Source organism: Ornithorhynchus anatinus, chromosome X5, assembly GCF_004115215.2.
Source record: "Ornithorhynchus anatinus isolate Pmale09 chromosome X5, mOrnAna1.pri.v4, whole genome shotgun sequence".
Classification (NCBI taxonomy): domain Eukaryota; kingdom Metazoa; phylum Chordata; class Mammalia; order Monotremata; family Ornithorhynchidae; genus Ornithorhynchus; species Ornithorhynchus anatinus.
This window is the reverse complement of record NC_041753.1, coordinates 24047286-24069521: the sequence shown is the minus strand read 5'-3', so window position 1 is coordinate 24069521 and position 22236 is coordinate 24047286. Positions and strand designations below refer to the sequence as shown.

General features: G+C 48.1%; 2 protein-coding genes and 1 long non-coding RNA gene across 3 annotated transcripts; 2 read left to right on the top strand and 1 right to left on the bottom strand.

Moving 5' to 3' along the window:
• Window positions 1-2395: 2395 nt before the first annotated feature.
• LOC100093025 (olfactory receptor 14J1) lies at window positions 2396-3353 on the bottom strand. Its single transcript, XM_016225440.2, has one exon. It carries the CDS (start codon window positions 3351-3353, stop codon window positions 2424-2426), a length of 930 nt encoding a protein of 309 aa, XP_016080926.2. The 3' UTR covers window positions 2396-2423.
• Window positions 3354-4239: 886 nt separating this feature from the next.
• On the top strand, window positions 4240-12475 carry LOC114807954 (butyrophilin subfamily 3 member A2-like). The gene is made up of 4 exons (XM_039910747.1): window positions 4240-4316; window positions 8082-8155; window positions 8968-9396; window positions 11869-12475. Exons 1-4 carry the CDS (start codon window positions 4240-4242, stop codon window positions 12276-12278), a joined length of 990 nt encoding a protein of 329 aa, XP_039766681.1. The 3' UTR covers window positions 12279-12475.
• Window positions 12476-14017: 1542 nt separating this feature from the next.
• Window positions 14018-15213, top strand: LOC120638169. The gene is made up of 2 exons (XR_005659673.1): window positions 14018-14260; window positions 15006-15213. It is a non-coding gene; the product is annotated as an uncharacterized LOC120638169 (long non-coding RNA).
• The last annotated feature ends 7023 nt before the right edge of the window (window positions 15214-22236 follow it).

The window sequence follows — 22236 nt, the reverse complement described above, 5'->3', positions numbered from 1 at the left end:
CTCTGAGCCCTCTGTGGGACAGGGCCCGTGTCCAACCTGATTGTCCTGTACCTACCCCAGGGCTTCGTATAGTGCCTGGCATATAGATTTTTAACATGTATATTATTATTATTTTTATTGCTATTATTATTACTCAAAAATTCCTGGAGGACAGGGGCTGGACTGATGATTTAGTTTGCTTTTGGATCCCTATGGGCTCTCACGGAATGGAAGCAGTGGACCAACAGGGTCGTGAGGGACCAGAGGTGGACAAAATCTGCCCAGATCAGCTACTGGGTTGAATTTCTCTGGCCTTGATATATACTAATCACTGTCTTTTCTCTTCGACTGTCTCCCCCAACCCCTGCCCTCTTTGGGCTATGGTCTCTTCACAGTATTAGTCCCCATTTTATAGATGAGGGAACTGAGGTACAGAGAAGTTAAGTGATTTGCCCAAGGTCACACAGCAAAAAGGCAGAGCAGGATTAGAACCCAGGTCCTTCTGACTCCCAGGCCTGTGCCAGTCAGAAGGACCCCCAGGCCTGTGCTCTATCCACTAGGCCATGCTGCTTCATTCCCACCAAGCCAGACTTCTAGCTGTACCTCACTCTCAACTCTCCCACATCCAGCTTCTTGCTCACATAAAATATCGCAATATTTGTTTCCCCGTTAGAGTGGAAGCTCCTTGTGGGGAGGGAACAGGTCACTCTTATTCTGGACTTCGCAAGCACCTAGTAATAGTAGTAATGATATTCATTAAGGGCTCACTTTGTGCAGACAAGTAGCTGAGTCAGGATTAGAACCCAGTTCCTCTGACTCCCAGGCCCAGGTTCGTTCTCACTGCACTATTCTGCTTCTCTGCCTTTAGTATAACTTGGACAAGGTCACATGACGTCACTAAACTCCCCCACCCAGGATCTCTGATCCCCATCTGCTTTCCCTGAAGCCAGATACCCAGATGATTCTTCTGCTCCAGGCGGTGGTCTTGGGTCCAGATCTGACAGTGATTTTTCAGAGGAGAAGCCCACTGTAGTGACCTCCCTCTTTCCCTGCTCCTTCTTTTAGAAACTGACAAGGGTTTGAAGTCAGAAAGAGTGCAAATGGCACTGACATTGCATATTTTTGGGAACCACTTGTGTCAAGGGAAAACTTTCTACCCTCACGTAAGCAGTAAACATAATAAATCAATTGAATACTGTGGTCAAGAAGACATCTGTACAAACTTCAGTCCTTAACCCTTATTGTGGCTATTGTCTTTTTAAAGAAGAGCTCTGACTGGTGAGACCAGAACACTCACGCAAGTGGAGAAGGCTCTCATTCTAGCTTGTTCTCACTGTATTCACACCATGTTGTCTATAATAATGATAATGATTGTGGGGTTTGATAAGTGCTTACTATGTGCCAAGCACTGTGTCATAAAACAATCAGATCAGACGTCGTCCTTAAACATGGGATTAGGGCTCACAGGTTAAGAGGAAGGAGAACGGGTATTGAATCTCCATTTTACAGATGAGGAAACGGAGGCAGAAAGACATCAATCAATGGTATTTATTGAACATTTACCGTGTGTGGAGCACTGTGCTACTCGGAAAAAGTACAATACGGAGTAGATGTGATCCCCATCCACAAGGGGCTTACAGTCTATAGTGGGAGACAGACATTAAAAGAGATTACAGATAGGAAATATTGTAGAGTTTAAGAATATAATTGCTGTTTGGCCGGGATGAGTATCAAAGTGCTTAAGAGGCCCATGGCTAAGCGCATAGTCAACGCAGATGGGCCGGTGGAAATGGGAAATAAAGGGATTAGTCTAGGAAGGCCTCTTGGAGGAGATGGTATTTTAGGATGGTTTTGAAGGTAGGGAGAATGGTGATCTGTCAGATATGAAGCAGGGGGGAGTTTCACGCCTGAAGGAGGACTTGGCAAGGGGTCATTAGGGGGATGGATGAAAACGAGGTATAGCAGGATGGTGAGGTCAAGGAGGATTAAGATGGAGGATTTGGATTTGGCAAGAAGGAGGTAATCAGTGACCTTAAAGAGGGTTGTTTCCATGGAGTGAAGGGAGAGGAAGCCAGTGTGGAGGGAGTCAAGGAGATAATTGGAAGGGATGAAGTGGAGGCAGCTTTTTCAAGGAGTTTGGAGAGGAATGGTTGGAGGGAGTTGGGGTGATAACTGGAGGGAGCCGTGGGGTCAAGGGAGGGTTCTTTTAGGACAGGGGAGACATGAGCTTGTTTGAAAGGAGTGGGAAAAAAGCCACTGGAGAGTGAAGAGTTGAAGATGGCAGTCAGGGAGTGAGGAAGGGAGTGGGATAGGTAGGAGATCACTCAATCAGTGAATCAATCAGTGGTACTGAGCACTAACTGTGTGCAGAGCACTATATTAAGGGTTCAAATGGGCCAAACTGTGAGGAACACAATCTCCCAACCGGGCCAAAGGGATTACATTCAGAAGGACCCTTTCCTCCCCAGGACTCTGGCCATAGCAGCCTTCATTTCCCTATTCCTCAGGCTGTAGATGACGGGGTTTAGTGTGGGGGGCACCACGGTGTAGAAGACAGAAATGCCGAGGTCCAGGGCCGAGGCAGAGTCCACCGTCGGCTTCAGGTATTCAAAGCCGCTGGTCGAGAGGAACAGGGTGGCCACCCCAAGGTGGGGCAGGCAGGTAGAGAAGGCTTTGGCCCGACCCTCAGCGGATGCCATCCTTAGCACCGTGGAGAAGATGTGGGCATAAGAGAGCAGGATGGCGATGAAGCAGAGGGACGCCAGTGAGGCCAGGATGCCGGAGACCACTACTTCTCCCAGAATCCCCTCAGGGCAGGCAAGCTTCAGCAGCTGGGGGACGTCGCAGAAGAACTGGCGGATGGTTCTGGAGCCACAGAAGGGCAGGGAGAACGTGTTGGCCACGTGCAGGATGGCGCAGAGGCCTCCACTGAACCACGCGGCCACCGCCAGACGCTGGCAGACGCGCCTCCTCAGGAGGACCTCATAGCGGAGCGGCAGACAGATGGCCACGTAGCGGTCGAAGGACATGACCGTGAGGAAGGCCATCTCGGCATTGGCCAGGATTGCGAAAGAGAAGACCTGAAACACGCACTCCCAGAAGGAGATGGAGCTGTTCCCCATCAGGGAGTCGGCGATGGACTTGGGAACAGTGACGGAGATGTAGCACAGGTCAAGGACGGACAGGTGCTTGAGGAAGAAGTACATGGGGGTGTAGAGGCGCCGGTTGAGGGTGGTGATCGCGACGATGAGGAGATTCCCTGCCAGGGCCACCAGGTAGACCAGGAAGAAGAGCGTGGCGTGGACCAGCTGCAGCTCCCGGACATCGGAGAAGCCCAGGAGGAGGAATCTGGTCCCTGTGGTAAGATTGGCCATGTCCGCCTCAAGAGCGACTCTGGGGGGGGGGGGAAGGTATGGACTGAGAGGTCACTGATGGGAAATAGAAGGGTCAGGGCTGCCCAGACAAGAGATCTGAGGAATGACTTAACAGAGGGGAAACTTGAGGTCTCCACAGGGGGTGGGGTGGGGTGGGGTGAGAGACCACAACCTGTTGGAGGAATCCCACCATTTTACCCCTTCCCCTACCCACCCTCCCAGCCCAGATAGATGAGGTGGTCTTAGGAGTGTCCAGGACTCTCAAGGAGCAGAGGGGAAATTCTTCCAAGTTTCCATCCTATTTACTGAGTCTGCCTCACCCTCTTCTTCTCACAACTTCCCCACACTTCCTTCAGTCTAGCCCAAATAGATTTAAGTGACACTAGTCATTCAGTCAGTCAACTGTATTTATTGAGCACTTACTGTGTGCAGAGCACCGTACTGAACACTTGGGAGAGTACAATATAACCATATAACAGTCCCATTCCTTGCCCACAGCGAACTTACAGTAATTAGGAATGACTTTCTGTTATTATTATTACATTTGTTAAGGGCTTATTATGTATCAAGCACTGTACTAAGCACTGGGTTAGATAGAAATTAATCAGGCTGGACTCAGTTCCTGTCCCACTTCAGGCTACCGGTCTAAGTATGAGGGAGAAACGCCTGAATGGGGAAACTGAGGCACAATGCTTCTTAGGAATTGGAGCAAAACTCCAGGCCAGAAGCAGGAGCCCCAGGGTTGGTTTGATATCAGACCAAGTTTGCCTCGTCTCCCACTCCATGGGTCACATCCCAGTTTTGTGAAACCAGTTGGTCTTTCCCCCTTTATTCTTGCTTGCATGTACTTAGTCTGAGGTACAGGATCACTTTACCTTTGTCCAGGATGAATGTCCTCCCCCATGCTCTGTCCTGCCACCTTCAGCTCAACTCTCCATCCTCCCTGGAGCAGGTCTCCAGCAGGTGGGCACTGAATCTGCCGATCTCAGCATCCTCTGCCCCTGAGAGGGTCCTGAAGGAGTCAGCCTCTTCTCCGTCTGAAAAGAACACAGTTCTCCCTTCCCCTCCAGGGCTGGGTTGGTGGTAGAGACCAGGCACATTTCATTACCTCACAGTCCCTGGAGACTAAGGGCCTGCCACTCTTGAGGCTCCAGCACTGGCACAGAGGGGGGACCGAGAGCTTCTGGGAATTTGGATTCCTTGCCCAACACCCTGGTGCCGGGCTCAGGGTTGTAACTGAGTCCCTCCCCCAGGAGAGTCCCTCTGATTTCCTCTGAGAGTTCATTATTCTTCGCAGTAACCACAGATGAAATCCTCCCGGGAGAAAGTAAATCGCAAATCTATACACGTCTCACAATCTGTAAGGATTAACGCTTTATAGGGGTTGCCTACTGCTACTTGCCACTGGCCTGTTCTTTGACCTTGAGCAAGTCTTTTGACTTCCTTGTGCCTCAGTTTCCTCCTCTGGAAAATGGGGATTTGTTAGCTGTTCTCCCTCCCCCTTAAACTGTGAGCCTCAGCTGGGATGGGGACTTTGACCTGATTGTATTGTATCTACCTCAGTGCTTAATACAGCTCTTGACACAGTTAGCTGTTGTGGGCAGGAAGCAGATGTTAAAGACAAGGTGTCTGCCTTCAAGGATCTTCTTTATACTGGGGAACGTGTCTACCAACTCTGGCCTATTGTATTTTCTTAATACAGGGCTGTGCACACAGTGAGAACATAAATAGCACTGACTGATTGAAAGTATTATCATACGAACCCAGTGAGTTCCCTGTCAGACCAACCTACCCTTTCCTCTCCATCCAAACTACTACCACGTTAATCCAAGCACTTATCCTATCCCACTTGGATTACTCTATCGGCCTCCCCGCTGACCTCCCTGCCTCCTGTCTTTCCCCACTCCAGTCCATACTTTGCTCTGCTGCTTGGATCGTTTTCCTACAGAAATGTTCAGGCCACGGTTCCCCATTCGGCAAGGAACTCCAGTAGTTGCCCATCCACCTCCCGTTGACTTCAAAGCACTCAATCATCTTGCCCCCTCCTCCCTCACCTCGCTACACTCCCTCTCCAACCCAGCCTGCACACTTTGCTCCTCTAATGCTGACCTTCTCACTGTACCTCCATCTCTTCTCTCTCGCCGCCGATCTCTCCCCCACGTCCTGCCTCTGGTCTGGAATGCTCTCCCCCCCGCCCAAAGTCTTACTGAAGGCACACCTCCTTCAAGAAGCCTTCCCTGATTAAGCCCTCCTTTCCTCTTCTCACACTCCCATGTGCGTTGCCCTGACTTGCTCCCTTTATTCATAATAATAATAATAATGATGGTATTTAAGCACTTACTATGTGAGAAGCGCTGTTCTCTCCTCCTGACCCCACAGCACTTACGCACATCTGTAATTTATTTATTTATATTAACGTCTGTCTCCCCCTCTAGATTGTAAGCTTGCTGTGGGTAGGGAATGTGTCTATTGTTTTCTTGTACTCTCTCAAGCACTTAGTACAGTGCTCTGCACACAGTAAGTGCTCAATAAATACGATTGAATGAATGAATGAATGAATGAATGACCTTCACTAGGTGTTGCTTTAGCCTTGGACCTACCCAGCAAACACAGCAGACCTGCTGATCTGATAAATTAGCCACCAGGCTGAAGGGGGAATGGAAGTCCTTCCAGTTATCTAACCTTCATACTTCCTGCTTCAGTTCCAACACATGTTTCCTCTTTCAGTCTCCAGAGAAGAGAGGGGACACCTGGTCATCCTTTTACAATAAGCAATGACTTCCTGCTCAATTCTGGCTAGTATTCCAGCTCCTCGATTCACACAGATGGAAAGATGCTTTATACCCACATTCTTTTAGGCATTTATTTCTTAAATTTATCTTGTACACCTCAAAGACCTGGGCCTTTATGGGTCCATGCTGGTAGCTCCCTGGGATTCATGCATGATGGGGGGGGGGCCAGGCCAGTGTGTGTCTGAGAGTGGAGGGAGGGAGTGGAGAGAACAAGGCTCTGTGGGGAGCTGAACAGATGGAGAGGGGAGGCAGGAAGGAGCAAGGCAACTTAGCGGAGAACTGGTTTCAGGGTTGTGGGGCTCCGGGTAAAAGGGGAGGGATGTGAGGTGCCCAGATAGATTTTATTTTTTTAATGGTATTTTTTAAGCATTTACTATGTGCCGGACACCGTACTAAGTGCTGGGGTAGATGCAAGCTAATCAGGATGGACACAGTCCATGTCCCACATGGGGCTTTCAGCCTTAATCCCCATTTTACAGATGAGGTAATTGAGGGACAGAGAAGTTAAGTGACTTGCCTAAAGCCACCAGCGGGTATGTGAAGGAGCCGGAATTAGAACACTGGTCCTTCTGATTGTCCTCTCCCTGAGGATAGGGATCATGTATTTAAACTCTGTTGTTTTGTACTCTCCCAAGCACATATATGCTCTGCATATAGTTAACTGCTCAGTAACTATCATTGATTGATCCCAATTTGGGTGGCCAGTCCCAAATTCCGGGATCTGTCCTGTCACTCCAGGGTCTACGGGGCACATTTTTGATGTTAGATACAATATGAAATACATAAAAATGAATGAGAACCTCAACAGATGGCAGGGTCAGGTACGGGGAAGATGCTTGCTCTCTCACCACCTGGGTCCCTCTCAGCACATGGGTGGAGAGGGCTGGGGGGAAGATAGGAGAGGATGGCTACAACGACCCTGAGAGAAACAGCCATAGTACCAGCTGGGGAGACAGTAGTGGAGATGAATGCTTCCCCTCTCCCCTCTGCCCTTCATCATCATTGTCATGATCATCATCACCATCCATCCATTGCTCATCGCCATCACCACCCATCATCATTAGCCATCGTAATAACGAGTAAGTATAGTATTCTGTTCCTAGCCTTATGCCAAATGCTGGGGGAGGTAAAAGAGAATAAAGTCAGCCTATTGGAAAGAGCACGGGCACCAGCACAGCTTAAACGATTTTGTCTGATGCTTCAGCTTAGACCTTTTCATTATGGTTAGCCCTCTATGGCATAGCTCATCAGTGTATGCAAACTTTCCTGCCTTGATAAGGTCTAGTGACCTGTAAGGGCTATCGTGTCTCCCTGTGAGCTGAATTTACTGGACCTCCAAGGAGTAATAGTCTAGGCCACTACTTCTATCAGAAGAGGGCACTCTAGGAAAGATAATAATAATGTTGGTATTTGTTAAGCGCTTACTATGTGCCGAGCACTGTTCTAAGCGCTGGGGTAGACATAGGGGAATCAGGTTGTCCCACGTGGGGCTCACAGTCTTAATCCCCATTTTACAGATGAGGGAACTGAGGCACAGAGAAGTTAAGTGACTTGCCCACAGTCACACAGCCGACAAGTGGCAGAGCTGGGATTCGAACTCATGAGCCCTGACTCCAAAGCCCATGCTCTTTCCACTGAGCCACGCTGCTTGAAAGAGAAAATGAGATGGAAACCATCAGGGAGCTGACGGTTGCTGGTGATTTCTACTCTTTTGGAACGATTGTTTCTATTTGAATAATCTACTAACGTTAGTTTCGTGGGAGGAGAGAAAAGTATCTTAGAGTGAGTTAGTAGTGACTCCCTCTTAGCTCCCTACTTTGTCCAAAACCATTGACTGATTGACTGATTGTTGGAGTGAAATTTCTCTCCCTAGTTCATAGATCAATAGTGATCCTGTCACAGAGATGGGGGCTTCCTCTGCACCCTCTTCCCCCAGATCCAAGAGAGACTCCTGTCTGTGCTGGTGTCTCCTGAGCCTCCTCCTTCTCCTGCCGGTGAAGCTGAGCTCAGGTACGTTTTGTCCTTTCCTTTCCTGACTTGTGCTCCTGTAGTTCTGGGGCTGGGCAGAAGAGGACAGAGGGAGTGTGCGTTTTGGGTCAGGGCTCTTCCACCTTCCCGGTTGGTGGCACCCATGGTGAATGGTTCAAGACCTCCCCACCACTCTGGCCTTTAGCCTGTAGGAACAGTGGGGGAAATGCCATGCCACAATTTTCCTTTTGACTGAGCAGACCCACACTTGTCCATGTGAATGAAGTCCCTAGTGTGTGTACCTTGAGATTAATGGGGGTGGGACTCCAATTTTCCAGCAGGGAGTTGACTACAGTCCTGGTTTTTGATTGGTAGCCACCTCAGGACCAGACCTGAATCTTGCTTATCCTTCATTGCCTTCTCCTCCATTGTTTAGTACAATGTTTTGCACACATTAAGTGTTCAGTGCATACTACTGAAAGAAGCTACAGTAGTATGTCCCGGTACAGCCACTGAGGACTCCGAGCTAGAGCAGGCCCCAAGTCACGTCTGAATCTGAGCAGAAATACGGATACAGAATATTTCATTCTTCTCCATTCACAGGTGCGTGAGAGTGTTTGAGTGTGCATGTTTGTGCCTAAATGTAAGTTTGTCTCCTCTCGCCTTTCCCTCCCTGAACTACTTGACATTTTTTGAGGAGCCACCGGCAGCCAGAGGGTCTTGACTGAAAAGCCTGGTTAAAAGGCACAGAGGGTCAAGTTCATTTGGAGACCGTAGAGGGAAGAAGAGGGAAAAGGAAGATCGGGCCTTTGAGGCCGAGGTGACTAGCTTCTGCCATTAAGTCCCAGCATGAGTGTGTGTGTCTCTATATGTGTGTATCACAGCCTATTCTCAACTGCTTCCTTATCTTTTGCCTTGGTTCCTGACCATCACCACAGGGCAGTTTTCTGTGGTTGGCCCTCATCGCCCCATCCTGGCCAAGTGGGGCGAAGATGCTGAGCTCCCCTGCCAACTCTACCCCAAGACGAACGCTGAGCACATGGAGATCAGGTGGTACCGATCCAACGACTCCAGGCTGGTGCACCTGTATCCGGAGGGGAAGGATCAGGAGTCTGAACAGATGCCTGAATTCCAGGGGAGAACGACGCTGATTAGGGACGCCATCGCAGAGGGGCGAGTGGCCCTGAGGATACACAGAGTGAGGGTTTCCGACCAGGGGAGCTACACTTGTCGATTCCAATCATCAATTATTGAAGAGGCTGTGCTGGAGCTGGGCGTAATCCGTAAGTCACTTGCTTCGGTTCGTCAGTAACAAGTCTTACAGGGTCTTGTGACGGGTGACTGGGTATTCACATTAGACTAAACCCGGGGGTCCCTGCCCTCAGAGGATTTATAGTTCAAGAGGCAGCCAAACAGATGCTCACAGACCTACTATAACTATGTGCCTGTTCTTCAGTACTTTAATAGCAAGGGGGAACTGGAAGGGTCATTGGGCCGTGGTTTGTGCTGATGCTTCCAGAGTGAACACAGTTGATTCCAGAATCTTCTTGGAGAATGAGGAATAATAATTGTGGAATTTGTTAAGCGCTTACCACGTGCCAGGCGCTGTAATAAGCGCTGGGGTGGATCCAAGCAAATCGGGTTGAACACAGTCCCCGTCCCATGTGGGGTTCACGGTCTCAATCCCCATTTTACAGATGAGGTAACTGAGGCACAGAGAAGTGAAGTGACCTGTCAAAGTCACACAGCAGAAAAGTGGTGAACCCATTGCCTTTTGACTCCCAGGCCCGTGCTCTATCCATTACCCCGTGCTGCACCACCAAAGAAGAGAGCCCTGAGTATGGAAAGGGAGGAAGCGGGGTGGAGAATAGGAGCATCGGGAACAGGGAGATTGAAGACAATGAGGCAGGAGGTGGCGGGGAGGGATGCAGAACTTCTATGCCCTCCCCCTGTAGATTTTAGGTTACACGGCGTAAGTCCAGACTCCTGGGCAGAAAACAGAATAAGGATGATAGCATATTTTAGGTGTTTACTATGTTTTTTAAAATGGTATTTAAGTGCTTACTTTGTGCCAGGCACTGAACTTAGCACTGGAGTAAATATAAGCTAATTAGGTTGAACATAGTCTGTGTCCCACGTGTGGCTCACAGTCATTTTACAGATGAGGTAACCAAGGCACAGAGAAGTTAAGTGATTTACCCAAGGTCACACAGCAGACAAGTGGCAGAGTCATTACTAGAACCCAGATTATGTGACTTCCCGGACCATTGGTCTTTCCCCTAATAAGCTACACTGCTTCTAATAATGTAGCTATTTGAGAGAAATTGGCTTTATAGACTAACTTCTGGGAAATAAACTGAGTCATCTCCCTTCCCCCAGATCCCCAGTGGAACCTCTCATTCTCTATTTCAGAGGACCTCAATGTTCCCCTGAAACTCCCTGGGTGTCCCAGAGATGGTCAGGACTCCACCTGCCCCGTCTCCACAATCCTATCTAATTGATCCTTGGAGCTGATCCACTCCTCGGCTGGTGTTCCCAGGCAAAGATGGGTTCCTAAACACTTCTTTGATGAGAGATTATTTTCATTCTAAATCAGAAACTCATCTGCAATGAGAAGCAGGGTGACCTAGCGATCATATCACGGGCCTGGGAGTCAGAAGGACCTGGGTTCAAATTCTGACTCTGCCATTTGTCTGCTGTGTGACCTTGAGCAAGTCATTTACCATCTCTGGGTCTCAGTTACCTCATCCGTAAAATTGGGAGTGAGACCGTGAGCCTCATGTGAGACATGGACTGTGTCCAACCTGATTAGCTTGGATCTACCCCAGTGTTTAGCACAGTGCCTAGCACACAGTAAACATTTAACAAATACCATAAAAATTGGTTTTCTATTTCTAGAAGAACAGGGAATTCAACTACTGAAATCCCCTCTCAGAAATCACCCTCTTTCCCATTTTAGGGAGGGAAAAATTCCCAGAGAAAACCCACTGAGCATGTTGCTGGAGTTCCAGGTGACAACACAGAAGCCATCATGGTAGATAAGAGACTCAGTTGGAAGGTTTGGTTCATTCCATTTAGGTTTTGAAAGTATTCATAACAGCGTTGCTACTTGCAGAGTAATTGTTTTAGTAATAATAATGTTATTAACATTATTAATATCATTGGTACTATTTCTAAACATTACTCTGCAAGTAGGAACATAAATGATTTCATTAGTATTAGCAGTATTATTTTTGTTGATTTCTGCTCCGAATTCAGGTCAGATAGTCAATAAAACTGTGTTTGCTTGAGAGAGTAATTTACAACTTTTGCATTTCAGAGGAATTTATACCTGCATCCCAGTTGGTGCCCATTTTCCATTACTGAGCCTCTATTTCTCTCAAATAATTTGTGACCCTTTGTCTATGTTCAGTAGAGGCTTATATAGCTGGTGTCCTTCTGGTTTCAATTTTCAGCTCTAATCCTTTATCCTAATTAATCGCTAGCATTTCAGGCTTGTTCCCAACCCCATGTACTAGGTGCTTGCAACTCCTGCTGTCATGGAACGAGAGGTCTGGCATTGGACACAAGGCAGGAAAACATGAAATCAACATAAGTGTTCAAACGGATGTAATATTTATGACGATGAACTTAAATGGAAAGAGAGGGTTGTAAACTTTGAGGGGATGGGGAGGGAGAGGGATGGGTGGTGTTTACCGAGTGTGAGAATGGAACCAGATCTATACTGTTTGAATTCATGCCCATTGTATCCCCAGGGGAAGGATCAGTGCCAGTAATGCATGTTGAAGGCCTCGGGACGGAAGGAATCCAGGTGGTGTGCAGATCAGAGGGATGGTATCCAGAGCCCCAAATTCAGTGGAGAGATTCCACCGGAGAGATTTTGTCAACCGTGTCTGAACCAGTAATGTCCCAGGATGTTGACGGCCTTTATCAAGTGACTGTGGCTTTGCCTCTCAGAAAAAGCACCAATAAGACCATGTCCTGTTGCATCCAGAACCCACTCCTGGGGGCCAAGAAGGAGTCGAATATCTACATAAAAGGTACAAGATTCTCTGTCTTAAATCAGTCGGCCACATCTGGTAAGCATCCTCTGTACGGTGAATTTTCGGGTGTTTCAGGGAATGTTGGGAGGTCCCAATATTGTCACCCCCTCCTCCTCAAATGACCTTCAGTGTCAGGCATCCCAGAACCAACCAGTCCTCCTAGGGGGGCTCTCTGGCTAGAGCCAGGACTGGCTCAGACTCTAGGTTCAGGTATTCAGCCAACCCAGGATTTACCTGAGAGACCCTGTGGGATTTGGAAGAGTCTAGATCCTGTTAATGCAAGCTTGTAACTGGCTGACACCAATTCTTCCCTCATTCAGCAGGTCTAGTTCAACCCACTAGGTCTAGTGCTAGTGGGTTAGCAGCAAGGCTTAGTGGAAAGAGCACAGACCCAGAAGGACCTGGGTTCTAATTCCAGCTTCACCACTTGTCTGCTCTGTGACCCTGAGCAAGTCACTTCATTTCTCTTTGCCCCAGTTACCTCATCTGTAAAATGGGAATTAAGATTATGAGTCCTACGTGGGACATGGACCATGTCCAGCCTGATTAGCTTGTATCTACCCCAGAGCTTAGTACAGTGCTTGGCACATAGTAGAGCTTAACGAATACCATTAAAAGGGGGCCATGAGGTTTTGCAAATACCATGGACTGCCCGAAAAACAAATGGATTTTACAACAAATTAAACCAAAGTGGTCTTTGGAAGGTCAAATACCTAGACTTAGATTAGCATATTTTGGACACAATCAGGAGGACTAATTCTTTGGAGAAGACACTAATGCTAGGAAAAATCCAGGGAAAACGTGGAAGAGGCAGACCAGCAGCTAGAGACCAGAACAACGATAACGGAAGAACCATTGGAAAAGTTGCGGATTATGGCAGAGGACAGGACGTTCTGGAGAAAGTATATCCATGGAGTTGCTATGAATTGTAAATAACTGGCAAAAATAATAATAATGATAATAAGCTTGAATAGAACAACATAGGGTGTGTGTGTGTGTTTGCCTGTGTGTACTTCAATGACTGCTCCTTGGACTCACACAGAGCTGAACTATCATATTTTGGTCCATGGGAAGGAACCTGATTCTGTCCCCATCTGGGGTATTTTAACCCAAATTCACATAGCTGGGTGTGCATTAGGGGAAACCATAGATGGGACATGTTTGGGGTGAGGAGGAACTGGGAACAGAGAATGCAGAAGCCCATGTTATTGTAGTGTACTCTTCAGTTGTTCCCTGTGTCCAGGCCTGATATCTCCTTAGGACTCAGAGATAGGGCCATTTTCCTCCCTGTTTAGAAGGGAGAAGAATGTTTCCACTCTGCTTCAAATTTCCATTCAGGGTTTGAATCATCCTGGCCTGTAGCTCCCTTGGGGTTAGGAATGGGTGGTCTTTCGCCTGGGGAAGAGTGGAACCCTGCAGTTGGGGTCCTGGCTGTGGAGTACTCACTGTGGGCTGGGAATGTGTCTGCTATATTCTTATATTGTTGTAATAATAATAATAATGATAGTATTTGTTAAGCGCTTACTATGTGCTGAGCACTGTTCTAAGCGCTGGGCTAGATACAGGGTAATCATATTGTCCCACGTGGGGCTCACATTTTTTAATCCCCATTTTTACAGATGAGGTAACTGAGGCCCAGAGAAGTTAATTGACTTGCCCAAGGTCACACAGCAGACAAGTGGCAGAGCTGGAATTAGAACCCACGACCTCTGACTCCCAAGCCCAGGCTCTTTCCACCAAGCCACGCTGCTTCTCTACAGTTCATTGGCCATGAGGCTCCTGGGCCCCAAGGGTCAGCGGAGCTGCTGGTCACTCCTGCACTGGCTGGAGGGCAGCCCCTGGAGTGACCGGCTCATTCCCTTTTCATCCCTGGGGAGCCTGGACGGACAGTCCAGAGAGGGTGAGGGAGGCTTAGCTATTCCTGTGCTCTCCCTGCCATGGGAGGGAGAACTGACACACCATGAACCTCCGGATGCTTGCATTTCAGGTTTCCATCTTCCTCAGAATGATTCCGGTTGGTGGGGTCTGGCTGTGAGTGGGACCCTGAACGTGATCTGCCTTCTCATCATCACTGGTATCGTCTGGAACAGTTTCAGGAGAAAGGGTAAAACAAAGAAGGAGGGAACATGGGGAACGGGGTAGTCTCTGACCTCGATGGAGAGATGAACAGGTGAAGACATGGACTTCGTATTTGTCACACAGACAACACGCCAGAAGGTTGTCATGCATCTTTGAGTGAAGAGGAGTGTGAATACAGAAGTAGCTTGGCCTAATGTTAGGAACACAGGCCTGGGAGCCAGAGGACCTGTATTCTAATCCCAGCATCACTGTTGTCTGCTACGTGACCTATGCCACTTCACGTCTCTGAGCCTCAGTTTCCTCATCTGTATTCATTCATTCAATCATATTTAGTGAGCACTTACTATGTGCAAAGCACTCTACTAAGTGTTTGGGAGAGTGCAGTATAACATGGGGATGATGGAGATTCAATTCCTGTTCATACTATGACCAACGTGACTGTCTTCTGTCTACCCCGTGCTTAGAACAGTGCTTAGCGCACAGCAAGCACTTACAAATACCACAATTATTATTATTGTTCCTTTTATTATTACCACTACTATTATTTGCCCCCTAATTGAGAAGAGTAATTCAGGGATCTGAGCACAGAAAGCCCCCAAAGCACCGGGAATCTTTGCCCGAAACAGCTCACTGACCCGGCCCTCGCTGTCCGTGACTCTCGCTCTCTCAACGAGGCGGAGTCTGCTCTCGCAAGCTCTTTGACTTTCTCTCCCTCTCCATGACTCTAGCCTCTCTCTTTCTTCCCCCCCCCCCCCCCCGAACCCCTCCAGGATCAGTGACTCTGGACCCAGATACCGTTAATCTCAATCTCGGAGTATCTACGGAGCAGAGAAGAGGGCCCTGTGGCTGCAGAGCAGGCTGTGCCCCACAGCGAGGAGACATTCCGGTCTTCTGATGGGGTGGGTTGTCTCAGCTTCTCTACAATTACAAGCCAGGATTCTTACCTCAGACCACTAATAATGCTGCTGTTTGTCCCCCTGGTACTGTACTGTATTTATTCATTCATTAGGATTTATTGAGCGCTTACTATGTGCAGAGCACTGTGCTAAGCACCTGGAATGTACCATTTGGTTGAACACAGTCCCTGTCCCGCATGGGACTCACAGTCTAAGCAGTTGGGAGAACAGGAGAACTGAGGCATGGAGAGGTTAAGTGACTTGCCCAAGGTCACACCGCAAGCATTTGGCAGAGTTGGGATTAGCACCCAGGTGCTCGGATATGTAAGTCTGTGCTCTTTCCTCTAGGCCATGCTGCTTTTCCGTTGTTTGTGAGCCTCCTTTTCTATCTGATTTTGAGCAGAGACTGTAATTGATGTTGATGCAGCTGCTCTCAGTTGTAAAGATGACTGGACACCGTGGCAGTTGTACACAGCTTGACCTGGAGACTGATCCCACGCTATCCTCACCTTCTGCCTAACAATCTCCCAAAGGATCAATCAACCGGTGGTATTTATTCATTCATTCATTCAATAGTATTGAGCGTTTACTATGTGCAGAGCACTGTACTAAGCACTTGGGAGAGTACACTATAACAGAACTAGCAGACAGGTTCCCTGCTTATGAGTTTACTGTCTAGAGGAAGAGCTTACAGTCTAGAGGATGACCTGGATTTTCTACTTCCATCTAATCCATTTGCCTGCTGCGTGACCTTGGACAAGTCAATTAGCTTCTCTGGGCCTCAGTTTCCTCATCTGTAAAATGGGGATTCAATGCCGGTTCTCCCTCCTACTTAGTCCCTGACCCCATGATCTACCTTAGCAACTAGTATAGGATAGTACACAATAATCACCCAATAAATACCACAACTATTATTGTGTGTGTACCATGTCCTTGAAGCTTACTTGATTTTTCTAGAAAATTGACTACAACACAAATAATTTTATGGAAAATCATTACAAGCACTTAGTACAGTGCTCTGCACACAGTAAGTGCTCAATAAATAGGATTGAATGAATAAATTACAGAGAATTGAAGTTCACCAGAAACAGTCAAATAAACACATCCTACAATGTAAAGTGGCTCAGCCCCCACCCACAGACCTGAGTCAATTCATGCCCAAGATCCCATTACTGTAATCTGATGGTGGGGTAGAGTCCCTGCTACACACTCCCTCGCATCCAACATATAATCGCAGTATTTGTTAAGCATGTACTATGTGCCAGGCATTGTACTAAGTACTGGGGCAGATACAAGATAATCGGGTTGGACACAGTCCAACAGTTTCTATTATGTTCACCCAGGACCCATGATTCTCCCCTCTCCTCTTCTCCTCTGCCACCCCCCCCCCCCCCATTTCTCACTTGCATCAGATTTCTGGGCTTCTTAGTGACAAAAAAAGATGGGGTTTTTCCCCCAAAGATAACATGGCTTATGACAATTCATTTCCAATTTCATGTCCTTTCCATACTCACCATATTGTCATGTTTTCCACACAGTTTACTTCAACCTACTTCTTTGCCATATCACATCTGTTTTTGTTTCCAGTCAATTGATATGAAATCCCGACCACCACTAGTCTCCTGTGTGACCCTGGATGAGTCACTTAATTTATCTGTGCCTCAGTTACCTCATCTGTAAAATGGGGATTAAGACTATGAGCTCCATGTAGGACATGGATTTAGTCCAACCTGATGAGTTTGTGCCTACCCCAGCGCTTAGAACATTGCCTGGTTCTAAGTACATAGTAAATACCATAAAAAAATGAAAGGAGAACAGGGAGCAGATTGGTCCCCCATTCAGAGGACTCTCTGGTGTCAGTTTAAGGGGGAGGGTCTCAAGTGTTCTGACAGCCTCTGAACCAGCAGACAGATGGACTAGTGGGAGCAGGATCTGTAGGAAACACTCCTCCCTCCTCCCACATGCCTCTGTGTCCCCAGCGGCTGGCCGGGGGGCCCCTCCTGGCAGTATCGGTGAGAAGGTCCGTGGTCCGTGTGCATGTGGACTCCGTCCCCCTCTCTCCAGTGACAACTAAAGTAGCCCTGCCTAAACCCCCACAGCCCACCACAAGTGAAGTGTTGTGGCCTCCCACATGGGACAACCTGATAACCTTGTATGTCTCCCAGTGCTTAGAACAATGCTTGGCACATAGTAAGCGCTTAAATACCATCATCATTATTAAAAACTACTGCTTGACCGTTTGATTCACGTTCTCATGCTGCGTGACACTTCAGACAGCCCCTCGAGTATGCCCCTTCAAAGAACTTAGGTATCCGCTCACTCCAAATCCGTAGTGCCTATGCACATCTTGATTCTATTTATTGCTATTGTTCTTGTCTGTCTCCCCCGATTTGACTGTAAGCCCATCGAAGGGTAGGGACTGTCTCTATCTGTTACCAATTTGTAAATTCCCAGCACTTAGTACAGTGCTCTGCACATAGTAAGCGCTCAATAAATACTATTGAATGAATGAATGGCCTAGTGGAAAGAGCATGGGCTTGGGAAACAGAGGACCTGGGTTCTCATCCTGGTTCTGCCAAATGCTTGCTACGTGATCCTGGGCAAGTCACTTAATTTCTCTGGGCCTCAGTTCCCTCAATTGTAAAATGGGGATTCTTTACCTGTTCTCCCTCCTACTTAGACTCTGAGCCCCATGCAGGAAAAGGACTGTGTCCTACCTAATTAAATTGTACCTACTCCATCATTTAGAGCAGTGTTTGACACATAACAATTACCATAAAAAAAAAGTGTCCAGCAAGCTGGCTGGATGGGGCCCCACAAGCTAAGAGGTTGTGCTTTCCAGCAGGGCAGGGCAAGCGCAGAAGGGTCCCACCACCTGGCCATCCTGTCCAGAAACAGTTTTTTTTAAATTTTACTTTCAAGTTCCCCCTGCCCTACCCTTGATTCTAGGTGGAGGTGGGGAGGGACTGGCAAAACTGGGTGCTAGTAGGCGCTGCACCTGTCCCACCCAAAATGCAGCTGCAGAATCAAATGAAATCATTTTTAACCGTTGTGTGGGGTTAGAGGAAACAGATGTAATCGTGGAACTAAGCAAAACTTTCAGTGGGCGAGGGCAGAAACACAGCCCTGCACCGGGGTAAAAATCCTGGACCCGGCCCTGCTTTAGTCATACCTCACTGCTTGCTGCTGAGCTCTGAGCTTTGGTCCCTGATATTAAATATGTGACCTGGGCCTGTCAGTGTCCAACAGTAGCCTGTTCCTACACAGCTACCTGTTCCCCCTCATTTTCCCTGTTAAGTCTCCCATCTGCTGCTCTCTGCTGGCAGAGGAACCATTTTCCAGGGTGGGGATGCTGTTTCACCTCTGGCCACACTCTGATGCCCTTCCAGTTGTGCCTCCTTCGGCCTACAGTTGGAGGGAGTGTGGCTAGAGCCAAAATAGCAAGAGAACCTTTACACCCATGGCTATCCCCTGGAGCCTAAAGCCCTCCAGGTCTTCCCTTCCAGGGATACATAAGCATACTAAAAACACCCCACTCCTGCAACCCTTTGGCTACCCCACCCCTTGTCTTTACAATCACCCCCAAACAGCAGGGGATCATTCAGGCAGGGATCCAGCCTACCTTCGCCAACATGCTCTCAACTGCTTAGTTCAGGGTGCTGTACCCAGTGAGTGCTCAATAAATACCACTTACTGAGTGATTGATTTGCCATGCAGCCAACCATGCCCCTCCTGAGGTTGACTGCAAAGTGGTCAGAGGAGCCCAGTCTTCCTCCCCCCAGCCCCTCCCTCAGCTTCCCACTCAAACGTAGCCTGGATTTCAATTTAAGGTAGGAGCCGTTCTCACCTGGATCCCAAAATGGAGAAGTTTTCTTCTGCATTCTGTCCCTCCAGCCTTGCTGAGGGGCTTCTTTTTCCAATTTGCTCACCTGTTCATCCTTGCCCAATCATCCCCTCTGAATGGTTGTGAACCAGGAGAATATCTGGTTCTTAATCCTCTTGGCCTCCACTCCTGGAGAGTTGCCTTCTCTGTTGTCTTACTATGTGCAGAGCACTGTTCTAAGTGCTGGGGTAGATACAGGGTAATCAGGTTGTCCCACGTGAGGCTCACAATCTTCCTCCCCATTTTACAGATGAGGGAACTGAGGCACAGAGAAGTTAAGTGACTTGTCTGCAGTCACACAGCTGACAAGAAGATAAGAAGCAGCTGCTTCTGCTAGAGAAGCAGCATGGCTCAGTGGAAAGAGCTTGGGCTTGGGAGTCAGAGGCCATGGGTTCTAATCCCAGCTCTGCCGCTTGCTAGCTGTGTGATTTTGGGCAAGTCACTTAACTTCTCTGTGCTTCAGATACCTCATCTGTCAAATGGGGATTAAAACTGTGAGCCCCACATGGGACAATCTGATCACCCTGTATCCCCCCAGCGCTTAGAACAGTGCTTTGCACATAGTAAAAGCTTAACAAATACCACCATTATTATTGTCTTCTGTTGTCAAGCCGTGTCCGACCCATAGTGAAGCCATAGACACATCTCTCCCGGAACGCCCCACTTCCATCTGTAATCGTTCTGGAAGCGTATCCACAGAGCTTTCTTGGTAAAAATGAAAAGCCTTCTGCACAGTAAACGAGTCTCTGCCTTCTACTCTCTCCCATGCCGCTGCTGCCCAGCACAGGTGAGTTTGGACTTGTAGCAGATTGCCTTCTGCTCACTAGCCACTTTCCAAGCTAGGAATGGAATGGGTATGCCTCTGCTTGACTTCCACTCCTGTAGTTGTGGCCGGTAGAGTACTGGAAACTCTCCAGGTACGACGGCGAGAGGGGTGCCTCTTCTACAAACGTCTAAAGTTTCTCCTCCTCTCCGCCTCTGTATGTTTCCCAGATTCTCCCCTGTTCCAAAGGCTTTAGGATCCTCTGTATTCTCTTTGGAGTTCCACTCCTTCTCTAGTGGCTTTAGGAGCTCTCAGTCAATCAATGGCATTTCTTGAGTGTTTGCTTTGGGCAGAGCACTGTACTAACAGCTTGGGAGAGTACAATCGTGGCCTAATGGATAGAGCAGAGGCCTGGAAGTCAGAGGACCTGGGTTCTAATCCCGGCTTTGTCACCTGTATGCTGTATGACCTTGAGCAAGTCACTTAACTTCTTCGTGCCTTATTTTCCTCATCTGTAAAATGGGGATTAAGACTGTGAGTCCCATATGGGCCATGGACTGTGTCCAAACTGACTGGGAAGCAGCGTGGCTCAGTGGAAAGAGCCTGGGCTTCGGAGTCAGAGATCATGGGTTCGACTCCCGGCTCTGCCACTTGTCAGCTGTGTGACCGTGGGCAAGTCACTTCACTTCTCTGTGCCTCAGTTACCTCATCTGTAAAATGGGGATTAACTGTGAGCCTCACGAGGGACAACCTGATTACCCTATATCTACCCCAGCTTTTAGAACAGTGCTCGGCATGTAGTAAGCGCTTAACAAATACCAACATTATTATTATTAACTTGTACCTAGTACAGTGCCTGGCACATAGTACGCAAAATCACACATACCCACTAGAGGGCAGCAGAGCACAGGTGTTGGAGCGATCGTCTGTGTGGGTCACAACAAATATTAATAATAATAATGTTGGTATTTGTTAAGCGCTTACTATGTGCAGAGCACTGTTCTAAGCGCTGGGGTAGATACAGGGTAATCAGGTTGTCCCTCATGAGGCTCACAATCAACCCCCATTTTACAGATGAGGTAACTGAGGCCCAGAGAAGTGAAGTGACTTGCCCACAGTCACACAGCTGACAAGTGGCAGAGCCGGGTTTCGAACCCATGACCTGTGACCCCCACGCCCGTGCTCTTTCCACTGAGCCACGGTACAATTGGCTACAAGAGAGCAGCAGAAGACAGATATTGGAAACAATTAATAACGATGATGACGATAGTAACAGTGGCATAGCTAGAGTGTGTGCCTGCCGGGGCAGCCCTTGAGTTTGCCGGCCGGCGGCTCCCCCCACCCTCCCAAGAAGGCGTCTCCCACACACAGCGGTGCTGCGGCCTTAAAAGAACGCCCAGCCCTGAATACATCACTGGATAATGTTGATTGTTCGGCCAAGATAAAAATCGCCTAAATACATATGTCATAGTTTAAGCTACTCAAAATCGAAAAGGCCCTTTAACTGTGAGTAGTGTCCCGACATTAAAACCACTTTTATTTCAATACAGCCTATAGAGGCTTATACAGCAGACCCCAAAGTGCCACCCCCATAAAATTGTCGCTGGGGGCAGACTGCCCCCCTTGCCCCCCTCTAGATATGCCTCTGGATAGTAAGAGTAATAATAAAACCAATTTAAGACATTATTTAGATCCACCACTTTTCCAAGTACCGGGGTAGATAGAGTTACGATTGGATACAGTCCCTGGGTCACATGGGGCTCAGTCAGTCAATTCAAGCGTTTAGTACAGTGTTCAAGCGCTAAATACAGTGCTCTGCACACAGTAAGCGCTCAGTATCCATTGTTTTTACAAGATGTTCTTCCCCTCGACTCTATTTATTGCCATTGTTCTTGTCTGTCCGTCTCCCCCAATTAGACTGTAAGCCCCTCAAACGGCAGGGACTGTCTCTATCTGTTGCCGACTTGTTCATTCCAAGCGCTTAGTACAGTGCTCTGCACATAGTAAGCGCTCAATAAACACTATAAACACGATTGAAGTATCAAAATCAGAGGATTTCTCCTCTCAGCTTGCAGCCAGAGAGGAACCCAGTCCACATTCATCAATTCCAGGGGGCATGGGGAGAGGGGACCCACAAGTGGGTTTAGGGTGGAGAGAGGAGACACCTGATCTGAGTGGGGGAATCCGATGGTTGGTGGGAACTCACAACTGGGATCTGAGGTGCAGGAAGAAAAAGAAGAAAGATGGAGAGTAGGAAATGAGGAGGAGGAGGAGGAAGAGCACGGGCCTGGAAATCAGAAGGACCTGGGTTCTAATCCCCCCTCCGCCACTTGTCTGCTGTGTGGTCTAAGGCAAATCACTTAACTTCTCTATGCCTCAGTTACCTCATCTGGAAAATGGGGATTAAGACTGTGAGCCCTATGTGGGACATGGACTGTGCCTAATCTGATTACCTTAAA

What these genes read in the sequence shown, in the direction of transcription:
- LOC100093025 (XM_016225440.2), bottom strand. Translation starts at nt 3,353, where the DNA reads ATGGCCAATCTTACCACAGGGACCAGATTCCTCCTCCTGGGCTTCTCC.
- LOC114807954 (XM_039910747.1), top strand. Translation starts at nt 4,240, where the DNA reads ATGAATGTCCTCCCCCATGCTCTGTCCTGCCACCTTCAGCTCAACTCT. An exon ending in CTGGAGCAGGTCTCCAGCAG is followed by an intron (nt 4,317 to 8,081) that starts GTGGGCACTGAA and finishes CTCTTCCCCCAG; the next exon opens with ATCCAAGAGAGACTCCTGTC. An exon ending in GCTGGAGCTGGGCGTAATCC is followed by an intron (nt 9,397 to 11,868) that starts GTAAGTCACTTG and finishes TTGTATCCCCAG; the next exon opens with GGGAAGGATCAGTGCCAGTA.